General features: G+C 38.3%; 1 protein-coding gene across 12 annotated transcripts in view; it reads left to right on the top strand.

Annotated features, from left to right (window-relative positions):
* The first annotated feature begins 10,615 nt into the window (after positions 1-10,615).
* The window catches only part of DCDC2 (doublecortin domain containing 2), a 48,764-nt gene continuing 43,918 nt past the window's right edge, over positions 10,616-15,461 (top strand). For 2 of the 12 annotated variants that reach the window (XM_087961394.1, XM_087961392.1), the window contains exons 1-3: positions 10,817-11,204; positions 12,633-12,986; positions 14,522-14,573. In XM_087961394.1, coding sequence (XP_087817520.1) covers positions 11,203-11,204; positions 12,633-12,986; positions 14,522-14,573 — 408 coding nt within the window. In that variant the 5' untranslated portion in view covers positions 10,817-11,202. Of the gene's footprint in view, positions 11,205-12,632; positions 12,987-14,521; positions 14,574-15,461 lie in introns of all 12 variants that reach the window. The other 10 variants (XM_087961393.1, XM_026669974.2, XM_087961397.1 and 7 more) reach the window with 10 other exon arrangements.

Below are 15,461 nucleotides of genomic sequence, written 5' to 3'. Positions count from 1 at the left end.
CCACACCGGGAATACCGCAAAGGGCTGACCCGCCAACGCAAGATAAACGCAGTGCTTTGTGAGCGTAATAAAAGTTGAGGCAGGTCCGGATGTTGAATACACCGAGGCCTTAAAGTTAAGCGGAGTTTTGAGGGTGTGTGTGGTGGTGGTGGGGGCGTACGTTAAAAATAAACGAACGAAAGAAAAACAAGGTTGTTTTTTTCACGTGGACTTGGCGATTGCTAATCAATAACCTACCCCAGGGGTAGGGAAACTTGGCTCTTCTATCACTTATGGACTTCAACTCCCAGAATTCCTGAGTGAGCCATAAAAGGTTCCCCATCCCTGGCCTACTGGTTCCCCATACCTTTATGTGTTTGTATATTCAACAGTCCCATTCAAGTCAAAAATTGATTTCCCCCACAACTGAAAAACCAGTAGGCCAGGGATGGGGAACCTTTTATGGCTCACTCGGGAATTCTGGGAGTTGAAGTCCATAAGTGATAAAAGAGCCAAGTTTCCCTACCCTTGACCTACCCAAACAGGATATCTTTCAAAATTTCTATTTGCGCTGGAAACGAGAGATACTTGAGAACGCATAATTTAACAAATTTTGAAGGTGGTGGGACTTATCTGAGGGGGGGGGGATGAGTCTGCCTACTGAGACGAGGTGGAGCAGTTGCTTTCGTGGTATGGAGTCAATAACTTGGTCCTCAACATCAATAAGACCAAGGAGCTTATAGTGGACTATAGAAGGAACAGATCAGACATCCAGCCCTTGCTTATCAATGGAGACCGAGTGGAGAAAGTGGCCAGTTTTAAGTTTCTGGGTGTTACCATAAAAGAGGACCTGACCAGGGGTGTCCACATTGCAGCCCTGGTCAAAAGGGCCCAGCAGAGATTATACTACCTGAGGCTTCTCAGAAAACAACAACTGAATGAAAAACTGGATGATCTTCTACTGCTGCACCATAGAGAGTATCTTAACTTACTGCACCTCTGCATGGTTTGCCAATTGCACAGTGGCAGATAGGAAAGCACTCCAGTGGGTTAATGAGGATCATTGGTTGCTCTCTCCCCTCTTTGGAAGAGCTTTATAGCTCCCGCTGCCTTAAGAAAGTTCAAAACATTCTCAAAGATCCATCTCATCCTGGAAACCCTTTTTTTTTTTTTGAACTAGTACAATCTGGCAGACGGTATAGAATAATAAAAACAAGGACAAATAGGCTGAAAAACAGCTTCTATCCCAGGGCTGTAGCTCTATTGAATTCTACTGTATAGTGCAGTGTTGGTGCGGTGTTGTGGGTTTTCGGTTCAGTGTGTGGAGGGTGAAGGATGTGTGTTTGTGTTTATTTTCATGGTCATGATGTGCACTGAAGATGGTGTGTGATTTTGTGGTACAAGGTGCAATGACAATAAAGTAAACTAAATTAAAGATGCTAATTTCTGAATCGTAAAACAGTCACACACTGAACTTAAAAAAAAGGCTGCTGTGTCCATGCATATCTTACTTTTTTGTAATATTTGGAAAACGAAGTCGATATCAACTTAGGAGACAAATAAATTTATAATGTTCTACGACAATACTTTGTGTAGCACTCTTGTACTCATAAGCTTTTATAACACTGATTCAAGTAAAAAGTTTCAGCTTTAGAGATCACCTTTCTCTTGAGAAGTGTATTATCTTTAGGCTCAAAAAAGCCAACATTGTTCTAATTAATGGTAACTCGGAACAGATCCTGACAGCATAAGTATTTGAATTCTTTGGATAATTTTGTGACTGGAATGGGGTGCATGTTTCTAGGGCCATGAGGCAAAGTTATTAGTATAGTAATAAATAATAAATTACTTCATGAGCAATGTAACACATTCTTCATTTTTTCACCTTGCTTTCTTAATCTCTATGTGTGTGTGTGAATAGACATAAAATGTAAACACAAGTGTGTTATAGGAGAAGAACAATCCGCTTAGCTATTATGTAAAAACCTGTCATTTTGTGTGCCTGCAGCAGGTGGCAGTATGTTAAATAAATGTTTTGATGTTAGATGTCAGGACATGGTTCTCAAAAAAATGGATAATAATAGTCTCTGGACATTGATATAGGCAGCATATAAATTTAATAAATACGTAAAAAAACCTATGGAATGGAAAAGCAGCAATTCTTCTGTATTATCCTGACCCTATAAATCATTCTAGCATATTACTCTTAGGCACATTCTCAATTACTGTTGAAGACTCAGTAGAGTTGCACACATTAAATATTTTCACCATCCATTTTTTCTTGCCAGGACATATCTAGAAAAAGAAGAAGATAAATACCAGACTATTAAAAAAGAGCATAGTTTCATTCATTTATTTTTTTTTGTACTCAGAGATCATTTAAAACAATCATGTGATGTGAATACCACTTTCCTGTGATTTGATGTAGGCTTGTTGGACACATTATACTGATCATCCTCTATATCAGGGGTCTCCAACCTTGGCAACTTTAAGGCTGAATATGTTATAAAAACTCCCAGAATTCTAAGAGTTGAAGTCCTCCAGGCTTAAAGTTGCCAAAGTTGTAGACCTCTGCTCTATATCACTTTTAGGAAGTAGCCAAATTACTTTTTAACACACATACACAAGTTAGTTTCAACAACAATCCTACATTTCTTTCATAAACAACATTGTGCATTGGTACACTGTGTTTTTGGTGTTCTTGTTTCATCCGCTGTCCCAGAGATGAATAAAAAAGGAGTGGGAAACTCCATTTTGGAGCCACTCATTTCTTTTTTCAGTGGCTGGAACTTAAACCTGTTTTAGATTACAGTAATTCTTTTATTATTAGAGGAAAAATTGTTTTGTTTTTTTCCACAGTTTAAGATTGTATTGATTTTGTGATCTGGGCTATTTTTCATAATGTTGATCATCTTAAATACACCCCTAAAAGTATATTCATTTAAAAATAAAACAGCATAATTATTTTGCTAAAGTTTACTTTCATTTACTGTAGGTATATTGAAGATCTTTCTTAGGGGGCCCTGGGGCAACTTCTTGCAAAGCCAACAACATTTTCAGAACAAATTTGCCGCACAGCAGTTTAAGCATTACTTCCCAACATACTGTACAAGTCCCTGATAAGTTGTTAGTAGCACTGCATTCTGAAGTACTGTAATAACGTACATAGACATATGTAGATATATCTGTCAATACAATATATTCATGGCAGTGATGTGTGTGTGTGTGTGCAATCAAAATGATTGCATTTATCAGACAAAACTGATTTTACTCTAGATCAGGCTTGTCCAACCCGCGGCCCATGGGCCGCATGCGGACCAGGTCGCCTCGTAATGCGGCCCAACGCCCACCCCAACCTTCATGAAAGATCCAGCGAGGAGGAGGAGGAGAGGCAGGCGCGAGGTGGGGCGAGGCGAGCAACAGAAAAGGCGGGCAGCCGCAGCCCAAAAGTCCCGCCCCGCCACCTCCTGCTGTTGCCGCCACCACCGCCACCGCTGCTGCTTCTGCCCCCGCCGCCGCCACCGCTGCTTCTGCCCCCACCGCTGCCGCCACCGCTGCTGCTTCTGCCCCCGCCGCCGCCACCGCTGCTGCTTCTGCCCCCCCCACCGCCGCCGCCGCCGCTGCTGCTTCTGCCCCCGCCACCGCCGCTGCTGCTTCTTCCCCCGCCGCTGCCGCCACCGCTGCTGCATTTGCAGGAGAGGTAGGCGTGAGGCGGATGAGCTTTCTTCCCCCCCTCCCCCCCACCCCGCAAAATTGGGCCGGAAAATTATAAAATAAATAATAAATAATTTTTAATAAATAATTAATAATTAATAATAATAATTTAATTTAATTTAATTTAATTTAATTTAATTTAATTTATTTAATTTAATTTAATTTATTTAATTTAATTTAATTTAATTTAATTTAATTTAATTATGTGCGGCCCAAACCAAATTTTCATCTTCTAATGTGGCCCAGGGAGGTGAAAGGTTGGACACCCCTGCTCTAGATAGCTTAAAATTGATTTGATTTTAATAGATTAACTATTCTTAGATGTTTAAACATTTTCTTGCCTTCCAAGTTTTACATTATAAGCTATTTTCAAACTTGAGTTAAATAGCATGAACAAGACTATAGTTGACATAACCTTAAGAAATGTATATAAATATTATAACATTTATATAAATGGAAAGTCATTTTATATATAAACAACTATGAGGGAATAGCAATTCCTGGTTTTCAACTGTATTAGATACTATTCTATATATCACCGTACAGACAATTCCAAAGCTAAAACAGCATTGTAGTGATTAGCACTATCAAAACCAAATAACCTTTTCTGTATTTGGCAAAACTTTTCCTCTCCACAGCTTATAGGTTGATTGGAAATGAAGCATGGATCAAACTGGATCATGTTCCTTAGAATTATTTTTATGGACATTAATTATGGAATAATGAGAACAAATGGTTTCTTTGTAAATAGTAAATATTTCTCAGAGCCAGCTCAGAGCCATTGAGTCCAGCAGCACAAACCTTTGAACACTGCTATTTGTCCCACTGACTAAAAAAACAATAAATCATATAAAATTAACAAGCACACACGTAAGGAATTTGTAGATGAAATGATAATGCTCCACTTTCATACGTATTAATTTAGGACTAAATTGAAAAACACAACTAGTGTTAACCAGTAACTGCAATACATCAAAAGCTGCTTTACACCAAATTACTTCTTTGGTAATGGTTAACTATCTTCTTTGTAGCTCACAGCAGGGGAGAGTTTATTTTCTTTCCTGAATGCTGAGATAAAAAGAAAGGAGAAATTCCTGAGTGCTTTTATCATCACCTGCTTTGAAATCAGGACTGTTTTTTTTATTAAAAAAGATAGATATGCAACCAAAGTTTTCAAACTTCATAAAATCTATCAGCAAGCTTCTCTTGAGCTCATATTTTGTGATTTAATGAACACGTCCAAATTGGGGGATTTTTTTGGGCTTAGCATGAGCTTTCTTGGGGATGTGTTCTAAAAGTCCATTCTAACCTAGAACCCTGGTGGGCCATGGTGGTCTTCCTTCATCATATTACCCAGGCCTGATGTTTCTTAGCTTTAGAGCCCAGATCAGTTCAGCTGATTTGATATTAATTTTGAAGCCTAGTTAATGATGTATTTCTTGAAAACCACTTATCCAACTAAGAGTACAAGAAAGGTCCATTGAAGTCAACGTCTTAAGTTGATTTGGAACTGTGTATTATATTGCAATCTTTATTCAGAGAGGAGGAGGAACGCTCATTTATAATATTGAGTGTTTGAATTCATAAGCTATACTTTTTTAAAAGCATGAATAATCTATTTGATTCAGAATAATTTTTTCTCTTAATTTTAGTAGCATAGTGTTATAATCAGTGTTGCTAAGTGTGGAGTTACAGTATGAGGACTTTTGAAATATACATAAGAAAGTTGCAAAAAAAAAGTTTAAAAGTATAATTAATTCACCCATGTTTTTTTAAAAAGTATATGTTCCTCTATGAGTGAATTGCCAATAGATGTAAATTTTTATGGACAAGTATAATAAAATATAGGATACAAAATACAATAAATTTTGATAGTTATATAACTATTAGAAATATATACATATTTGATTTATACACACACATATATATGATACATAGACATATAGAGATAATTGTAACTATTTAGTTCTAAAGTAATATACTTTTTTCCTATTTCCTTTGTCTTTTTCAGTTTAAAAGCACATTCTATGCATTTTTTATTTTCTTTGACAATGTATGTACTCTTACCATAATTATCTTTGTCTTTTTTATTAACAATGTATTAATTTGCTAGATCACCCAACTACTCTGACAATCTGACATACAAACCAATAAATTCCCTTGCCAACTTTTTGCTGAAGAAAGGAAAACTCAACTTTATCTTAAAATCGGAAGCCACTTCTTTGTATCTTTCCTTTTTCCTTGACCTTTGTCTTTCTTTTCTCTTTTTCTCTTTTAATCTCTTTTTTCTTTAGTTTTCTTACTTTAAATTAACATTTGTACTGTTTATATTTGGTTGAAAACCTCTTTAAGAAAAAGGAGTGGAGCCTGGAGTTTGCTGCTTCAGAAGGCAGAGAAGTAGTATGCCTGCCTTTCTTCCTGAAACATCTGAATGAGTTAGAAGTGCTAATTTCTTAGGTTCTACTGAGTCTCTATGGAAATTCTCAGTATTCAGGTCATGGTTGTCCCAAAGGTCTTTTTCAAAAGGCAACTGGACCTTGTTTTTACCTTGAACATGTTTTGCTTCTTATCCAAGGAGCTTCTTCAATTCTGTGTCTTTGAGTCATATGGTGTTTTTACATATGATGATTTTATATACACGTGCCATACTGACCTGTTTTAACTAGAAATTCATATATTTCCTATTTGATCCCATCTATTTGCTAGCCATTGCCATTGTACAGTGCTTCTCTCAGTCTTGCCAGGTGCAATTATTTTTTTCCTAATCTGTGTTCTGCTCATATCTTTCCCAAAGTACAATATGTGAGATTCTTTTTGTTGATAGCTGTTGCAAAGGAGCAATGATCCAGGGTTGATTGATTGGTTGTCTTGTAATCCATGGACTACCTCCAAATTCTTAATTTGAAAAATGTCTGTTTTTTAACTCTCTTTCTCAGAGTCTACTTCCACAGGACAGGCTATTGCTTTAGCAGTCACAATGTTATGAAAGATTGCCTACAGTAACTATATTTGACCTTTTCTGAGCTAAAATTTAACTATGAAATCACATTTGGTTCACTAATAATTTCTCATAGATAACATTCCACAATGCTGTATCACACTTATTTGGATCATCTTGTTTGTGTATCACATCTTTTGTGTGTCAGCTATATTGCATGTCAGCAAAATGACTTTAACCTCCTCCACTCCTACTTCCTCATTCTGCAATCCAGCCATTTCTCATAAAATGAAAGGAAAACATATTATTGACCCACGAGAAAAATACAGTACACTATCTTTATTACAAAGAACAAAACATTGGAAAATTGCCAATAACCCTTTGATTTCTTTAAAAAAATTCAATAACATTTCTACTAGTAAAGACTTAAAACAGATCATGGGGAAAAAAACTCTGATCTTTCAAGATTACAGTTCCCACCATATCTATTTAATGATGGCACAATATGTTCCATATTTTTTTCCTGTCATTCACAAAATTATTATGTAGACTTCATCTAACTGACTCTAATTGATTTTCTGAGTGGGTGATTCCACTCAAACAAATGGAGAAGTCCTAGATAATGACAGAGCTTGAAGCACAAATTAAACTTGAATTAAAACTTAAAGTTATCAGCTCCTTGTTAAGTGCTTGTTGTTGTTTAGTTGCTGCGTCCGACTCTTTGTGACCCCATGGATCACAACATGCCAGGCCCCCTGTCCTACACTGTCTCCTGGAGTTTGCCCAAATTCATGTTTATTGCGTTGATGACACTATCTAACCATCTGCTGTCCCCTTCTCCTTTTGCCTTCAATCTTTTCCCAGTGTCAGGAACTTTTCCAATGAGTCCTCTCTTCTCATTAGGTGGCCACGGTATTTTAGCTTCAGCTTCAGTATCTGTCTTTCCAAAGAATTGCTAGGTGCAACACATGGCTATTGAAAAAAAAAGAAAGAGTGTGTTGGTCACAGCAGATAGCTGATCTTGAGGAAGTTAAGCAGGTTTGGATCTCATTTGTTTTTTGATGGGAGGCTCCTAAACACTTCAAGGGTATAGTCTAAACTTGGAAGAAAACATTTCAGAAGAAGGCACTGGCTAATTTCTCTATTGTTGCCAAGAAAAGCAGCACGGGCATGAAATCATTGTGAGTCAAGCTTTGACTTGAGAGATTCTTTCACTACGTTTTGGAGTGCAAGCATATGCGTGCTTATTAAAAAATAATCTCCTGTGTTCAGTGGGAGATACTCCAATTCCACACTAAAGATATTGCGTACATGCCCTCATCCACACCCTTATTTCTTGGATATATCTGTTGGTCATATTCAAGCTAATTCCAAGAGTTTGGAAGAACAGAACTGAAGAGGGTCAATTCACTTGTTTCCTCAAAAGATCTGAAGTACTGCAGCTCTGAGGCAGTGCTTAACAAGTGGGAAAACAGATCACCTCCAAACTCCAGAGTCACAATATTATCCTCTCTCACCCCCAATAAGAGACTTGCTCATTTCAAACACATTATAGCCGAGCTTCAAATCAATTGTCAAAACTTATGAACACAACTGATATTGTGAAATCAAATCCCAGAAGCTCAAATTTGGTTTTCAATTGGCACAAATCTGTCAAGCATGGGAAAATCAGGAAACCTGGGCAGTTCAAATGAATATAAAAGTTTTTTGCAAGCTTATGCTGTCTACAAAAATCTGAATTACTAATGCTTAAAGCAAATAGTAGATAATGAGTCAATGGAATTCAAGGTGGGCCGGATTTATGGTAGATCTCTTGCGGGTATGAAGGGACTCCTGACGGATGTGTTTGACCCCTTCCTCGGGCACAGCCTAGTAATTTGCTACAAAGTCCTTGATAAAAGTCCTCAGTGAAAGTACTCCTAGATAAGAGGGCATAGGTTGCCATTCCTTTTCATCTTACTTTTTAGACAGTTATTGTCCCCCCAAATATCTCAAACCTGTTAAAAATGAAAAACAGGCCTATTGTCAGTCGAAAGAATCAAAAGCAAAAGGATAATGGAGAGGGTGGTTCTTCATATTGGCATTCTTATCAAATGGTTTCAGCTTGCTATGCTTGACTGAAAAGGAAGAGGTTGTTCTTGGACCTGTTGCCCATGAAAGGGGCAATTGCCTAGCAGCTCATCTATCAGTGGCTGATGTAAGAGTCTTCTTTGTTTTGCTCCTTTCCGTAACGTTCTTCCTGAGAAGAACACAGAGTCCAGAGTTGAGAGAGCAGAGCAGAGTGCTCTCTTCGGTTCTCTGCTCCTAGAGCAACATAGAAGAATACAAATTGATTGGTTGGTGAGTGTCCAAACCATGTCCTGGAAAAAACCAAGAGCATCCAAGAATACATGGCATCCAAAGATGAACCACTAAAAGAATGCCTGAGACAGCAATAGACATGGGGTCAAGCAAAGAAAGCTCCATGGCAAGATATGGCTTTGCATGGGATATACCACTGACAGGCAGCTAAGTTGGCAGACATTAGGAAATCGTAGCAGTACGGTAGTTGGGAAGAGTTGGACTAAAAGACAGCACTGAAGCACTGATCGTTGCAGCACAAAACAGTCACTAAACACCAGATCCATAGAAACAGGAATCTACCGCACTAGACAGGACCTGAGGTACCAACTATGCAGAGACCTCAGAGACAGTCCAACATACAGTAATGAAATGTTAAGATGTAGGCAGAACCAGCATACACTGAATGGCACAAGCAAGTAGCTGGCATTGTGTAAAGAAATATCTGTGCAGTGTACAGTCTAGATCCTCCCAAGGCCAGATGAGAGATGCAAGAGAAGGTCGTGGAGACTTATGAGTGCTAAGATTCTGTTGGACTTTCAGATCCAGATAGACAGGCAGCTATTGGCCAATCAACCAGACATCACGATAGTAGACAAGGACCAGAAGATAGCAGCAATGTTAGATGTACTGGTACCAAATGGCAACATCAGGAAGAAGGCATATGAGAAACTGCAGAAATACCAGGGCCTGAAGGAAAAACTAGAGGATGTGGGCAGGTAAAGCCAAAGTAATCCTAGTGGTGATAAGAATATTCACGGCTGGAACAATTAATCCCAAGAACAACACTCAGAGAACATAAAAAAGTGCCAAATATATTTTTCATCCAATCTCGAAGTGTTAACAGCTAATTGACTGTGAATAAATGATTTTAAAGCTTCAGTTATAAATATACCACCACCACAAAGATTTTGTGTATTCTATAACAAGAAATCCTTTATACTTCTTAAAATAAAAATAAAAACTGATTAAAAATTTTTATGTAAAAAAGGCTATCTTGGTGCTCATCTACAAATTGAGCTGACAATGACTTGACCCAAATCACTCCTGAGCACCACTGTAATCACTAAATCACACCACCTCTCATTCAGAAGAACACTGTTGCACGAAAGCTGCCAAAACTACAATTTCCTTTAATTTCTATTGGGGGGGGGGGAGAGGAAGTATGCTAAATACCTCTCCACTGAAGACACTTAGTAGAACATCTTGGAGGGGGGAGTAGGTGTCGGTTTGCAAAGACAAACAAGTGTTTCAAGGACTTAATGGAGAAATGAAGAATGGCTGACAAAAGCAGTTTGGAACCCCATCCACTACTAGGGAGCAACCAGGGAGTCCCAACTGCCATTTTTGCTTCCAAGAATCTCCCCCACCGAATCTCTCCAGGCGCAGACGACTTCCACAGGAACTGCTTGGGCCAGGATATCAATGGGGTGCCCTTTGGCCCTCTCGTCCCTCACCCCTGCAGGTGCCATCAATTCTCCTTCCTCTTCCTTGCTCGGGGATCAGGCTAGGGAAGCCACGACCCCGTGCAATGTTCTCTCCCGCGACGTTCCTGGCAGGGCCTCCAGGTTGGGAACTCACACACACACACCTTGCTCCCGAGCCAGGTGCGTTGCCGTGGCAACGGCGGACAGGGGAAAAAAAAAGAAAAAGTCCAGCGTTCCCGGAGCAGAAACCTACGGCCGGGAACTGCCACGCCTTCCCCTGCCGCCTTCTCTTCAACTTTGGAAACCATGAGGGCGCTTGGCTGTGGCAGCCGCGGCTCCGGCACCAGCCCGAACCCTCGGTCGCCCCTGGGGAGGAGAGCTCATGGTGCCCAAAGCTGAACCCGTGGTAGGCGGAGAGGAAGAGAGAAGGGCGGCTGAGCTCTCCCGGGGTGGGGAAGAGGCTTCGGGACTTAGCCTCGCTCAGGTGCCTCTCTCGCTTTCTCCTTTCCGCTCTTTGCTCGACGCCGGGACGACGGTCCTGGCTTGGCGCGGTTCCCTTCCCTCTCTCTCTCTCTCTCCCCGGATTTTGGCTTTCGAGGCATTCTCACCGAGGGAAGTAAGTGCCTGACTCCGCAAGTCGACGGCGTGGTCTAAAGTGGACGGCAAGCTGCCTCTTTTCTCCCACAACATTGGCAGTTGCGGTAGCTCGTGGGCGGAAACGGCAGGGTTGCTTTCCGTCCCGGGGCAAAAACTTCTCTCCTTTGGGATCCAGTTCCAAGTGATCACACAACTGGTGGTGGTGAAATGTAAAGACTCTTGTCAGATATAAGAAGGGAAAAAGTGTGTTTTGTGTGTGCATGTGATTGTGTGTGTGTGTGTGAGAGAGAGAGAGGGAGGTGGGGGAGGAAGGAAGGAAGGAAGGAGCTCAATTTGTTAGTGGCTGGATCCTGCTGAAGATACAATAATATTGTACTTAACACAGAAGCAGCCTTAGGCTTTTTGTTCACTTAGGTGTGTGTCTCTGTGATGTATGTAGGACACATCTTTGTAACAAGTAGACTGAAGTTTGGACTAGCAGGTTGGTGTCCTCGTTTTACTTCTTAACTTACTCAGGTGGCAGAGGACAAAATCTGAGTGAATGAAATGGGCCAAAATGGAGTGAGACTATAGACACATACCTTGAAACCTAATGACAGAGGAATGAAATGTAGTGATCTTGAGGTGATTCAGTGTATGATAAATTTGGAGGGTTATATGTAAGGGACTCACAATTTTAAATGCTCTCTTTGTTAAAAAAAAAAAAAGCACCTTTTTCTGCTAATATAATTTGATAACAGCATAGGCAAAAACTTTTCTTCTCAATATAATAATAATAAATTTTGGGAGTGGCATTTTAACATGCTGGGAACCATGATACCTTTTAATTTCAGTACAGGTGAATTGTATAATTGAAATCACTTGTAAGATTGTCCATCTCTGCTTATTGTTTAATCTCTTCAGTAGAAACAGTAAAGAATGCTAATATCTCATTCAACTTTTGATTCCATTAAAAAAATTCCATTTTAATATGAACATTTTCTAAATAAATTTTGCAACTTCCCAAATATTGACCCTATGTGGTTTTTCTATATTCTGCCATTTCTTTTTGTGCTTCTGCCAACTGCTATTAAAATTATTGTAAATTACACATGCCTTTTAATATTAGATAATAAACACTTACTTATCTTCTGAATTTCATGGTAGGCTCATTTAGACAGCCACTTCATGGCTATTTATTTTTTAAGTGAAGAAGATAAGGAAAACAGAAAAGAGTGAACAAAAAGAGGAGTGAAAATGTGATACTTAATTGAAATATTTTGAAAAGTGGGTTTTCTGGGGCTTCCATAACAGCAGAGTTGGGGAGGAATGTGGTTTCTTCACTGTATGCTATAAGCATTTGTATTTTGCATCTTTAGTTTGTATGAATATGCAGGAGAAGAAAATCATGATGACTTTACTATTCTTAAGAGACTGGCAAGAATTGGTTGCCTAGCAAAAGGACTCTTAAAACCTTTGGGAGATTTTAATAGCCTCCCTGTTTTTTTAGAAATAGAAATACTATTGGCAATTGCTCTGGCGTGCCAGTCATGCTGTAGATGTGTATGCAGTGCCTATACTGCAAAACTGGAATTCAAAGATAATTGTCAGAGAAAACCAGTGAAAGAAAATAAATTATATTCTTCTTAAACCTGCAGGTTTGCAAACCACTGTGTTCATTACCAACAGGACCCAGGACAGGAGAGTGCAAAGACGGCTATGAGTAGTCCCAGTGCCAAGCCAACATGCCTGTCACAACCTGTGGTGAAGAGTGTGATGGTGTATCGTAATGGAGACCCTTTCTTCCCTGGCCGGCGTGTTGTTATCCACGAGAAGAAGGTGTCCAGTTTTGATGTCTTTCTAAAGGAAGTGACAGGTGGTGTGAACGCTCCTTTTGGAGCTGTGCGGAATATTTATACACCCCGGGGTGGGCATCGCATTCGTCAGCTAGATGAGATTCAAAGTGGAGAGCACTATGTTGCTGGTGGCAGAGAAGCTTTCAAAAAACTAAAGTAAGTAGTCATATGTTTATTTCAACCAACATGATATAGAAAGTGAATATGATATAGAAATCCTCCGAGGAGAGGGTAAAAGCATTATTTTTTTCTTACAGTTAACTTAAAAATCTATGAACTATTGTTTTAACTAAACAATGGTTCATAGGCCCAGTTCTCCAGGCTTCCTCTGTATGTATCTTTATCTCTCTATACATTTATTTTCTTTCAGAAATGATGGAACATTTAAGTGAAAAGTCCCATTCCAACATCATTAACAATTTTGATTAATTGACTTTTGATTTAAAGCTACCATTCAGAAGCAAGCCATTTGGAATTCTTTATATATCTTTAATGTCAGTGGTCCTCGCTTGCAGTTACCATGACTAATTTTTAAAAAAGGGTTTGTAAATATCTGACTTACCTCAGCGACTAAAAGACAAAAGAGGACTGATAACAGTAGTATGGAACACACTGGTATGACAGACTCAGCTTGTCATACAAAGTACTCCTGATGAAAGTTCATGGATGATTAACAGAACATTTAAAGCATTGAAGCCAAATTATAATTCCCATAATTCGTTATGGGAAGTAGAAACGAGGCTTACTATAAAATAATGTAAATCAATATGAGTTTAGAAAACAGATTCTTCTAATATGTGTTAATAAAGTAATGTCAGATGTAATATATATGTAACACACACACACACACACACACACACATACACACACACACACCTTTTGTTAGTTCCATTCCTGCTCTTTGCATTCTCTTTGGTTTAAACACTACTGCCTATAATCTTCTCCCACAGCTAATCAATTATTAACAAAAAGATTCCAAATTCTGCAGAAAATTGTACTTTTAAAATTAAGCACGTGTAGTGCATCACACCAATTCACAAGTATATGTAAAGATATACTTGTAAATTGGTGTGATGTACTATATGTACTTAATTTTAAATGTACAATTTTACAATAATCATTGCCTTATATCATTATATTTTTATTTTTGATAGATTTTATTGTTTTAGAGGTTGCTGAAATGAATGTTTAAACATTTTATCTCATAAGTTTAGAAAAGAACCAGAGTTGTATAAAGACTTAACATGTAGAACAGGGACTTCCATATTTGTAGAATTTGTAGAATGTATAATGTTTATTAAAATAATAAGAAAATATCATAAAATGTAGAGTAACCCTGTCATCATATAATATTAATTCCTTGTCATTGTTATTTGCTGGAATCATACATAAATCATATGGAACTTATTATCACTATAATGCGGTTTATTGGTTAAGCACTTATCTAGTGAATGTACTGTAGAGCCACCCAAAGTTGTCAAGCTTTTATAGTAATTAAAAAATATAAGGCAATATTCCTAACAGCCTACTAAGAATTGAGTTTGTCACATGGGTATAATGTTTTGGCTGATTATTAGGAAAAACCATGAAAATAAGAAAATATAAGGCAAGAAAAAGAATATTCTTGTAAATATAGTTTTTTTGCATTTCATATTAGTAAATAACCTATTTTGTTTTCTTATTTTTTTCAGTTATTTGGATATTGGAGAGCCAAAGAAAAGACCTGTGGAAATTAATAATGAGGTGATGTATATTACATATTAATATAAATCTATATTACACTTGAAGTACAAACAAAAGAAACTTATTGATTTAGATTTCAGTCTGTTCTGATTTATTTGGAAATCAAAGGGACATTTTTGGGTAAATGTCTATAGCTTTGCTTTATAAAACAGCATTTACAGATTAGATTAGATTAAAGTAAATGATGGTTTATTTGGTCTTGTTTAATGAGATTAGTGAACACAGATATTTTTGTTTGCTCATGCAGCAATAGTTGAACAAGTAATGTGCTGTCTGAGCCCAGCAATATGCTCTAATTTTTAAAGAGAGATTTAAAAACTAAAATCTAGAAACATTGTCAAACCAGTCTGATTAATATTTTTACGGCTGTTGCATCCTGTGCTCCTGCTATCTGCTCTGTATCAAGCTAGGTTTCCCATCTCTGAGAAGCAAACTTCCAGATGACCACTAGATGGAAGCAAAAAGATGGTTTTCTGTTCTAATCTTTGCTAAGTACATCTATGACCTTGTGAACTTTTCTAGCCTGGCTGAAATACTTGAGGGACTTGGCAGTTTACAAATAAGACAGGCAAACCAACGTGATAACTCTGCTCAGTTTCTCATGCAGGTGCTATGCCAAAATTGTTTCCCATACTGTAATTTATGTGAGACTTCTAGTGCTTTATATTGGTGAAGTGGGCTCCTGGAAATTGGGACTTTATGATCTATAGGTCATAGAGAATGCTTTGGATATTCCTCCAAAGCAGGGGTCTTCAAACTTGACAGCTTTAAGACTTGTGGACTTCAACTCCCAGAATTCCTTCTCCAGTCATGTTAGCTCAGGAATTCTGGGAATTGAAGTCCACAAGTCTTAAACTTGCCAAGTTTGAAGACCCTTGCTCCAAAGGA

Source organism: Notechis scutatus, chromosome 3 (genome assembly GCF_049901735.1).
Source record: "Notechis scutatus isolate UNSWTSFEM ecotype Mainland chromosome 3, rNotScu1.2, whole genome shotgun sequence".
NCBI classification, from domain to species: Eukaryota; Metazoa; Chordata; class Lepidosauria; order Squamata; family Elapidae; genus Notechis; species Notechis scutatus.
This window is presented reverse-complemented; position numbering and strand designations above follow the sequence as displayed.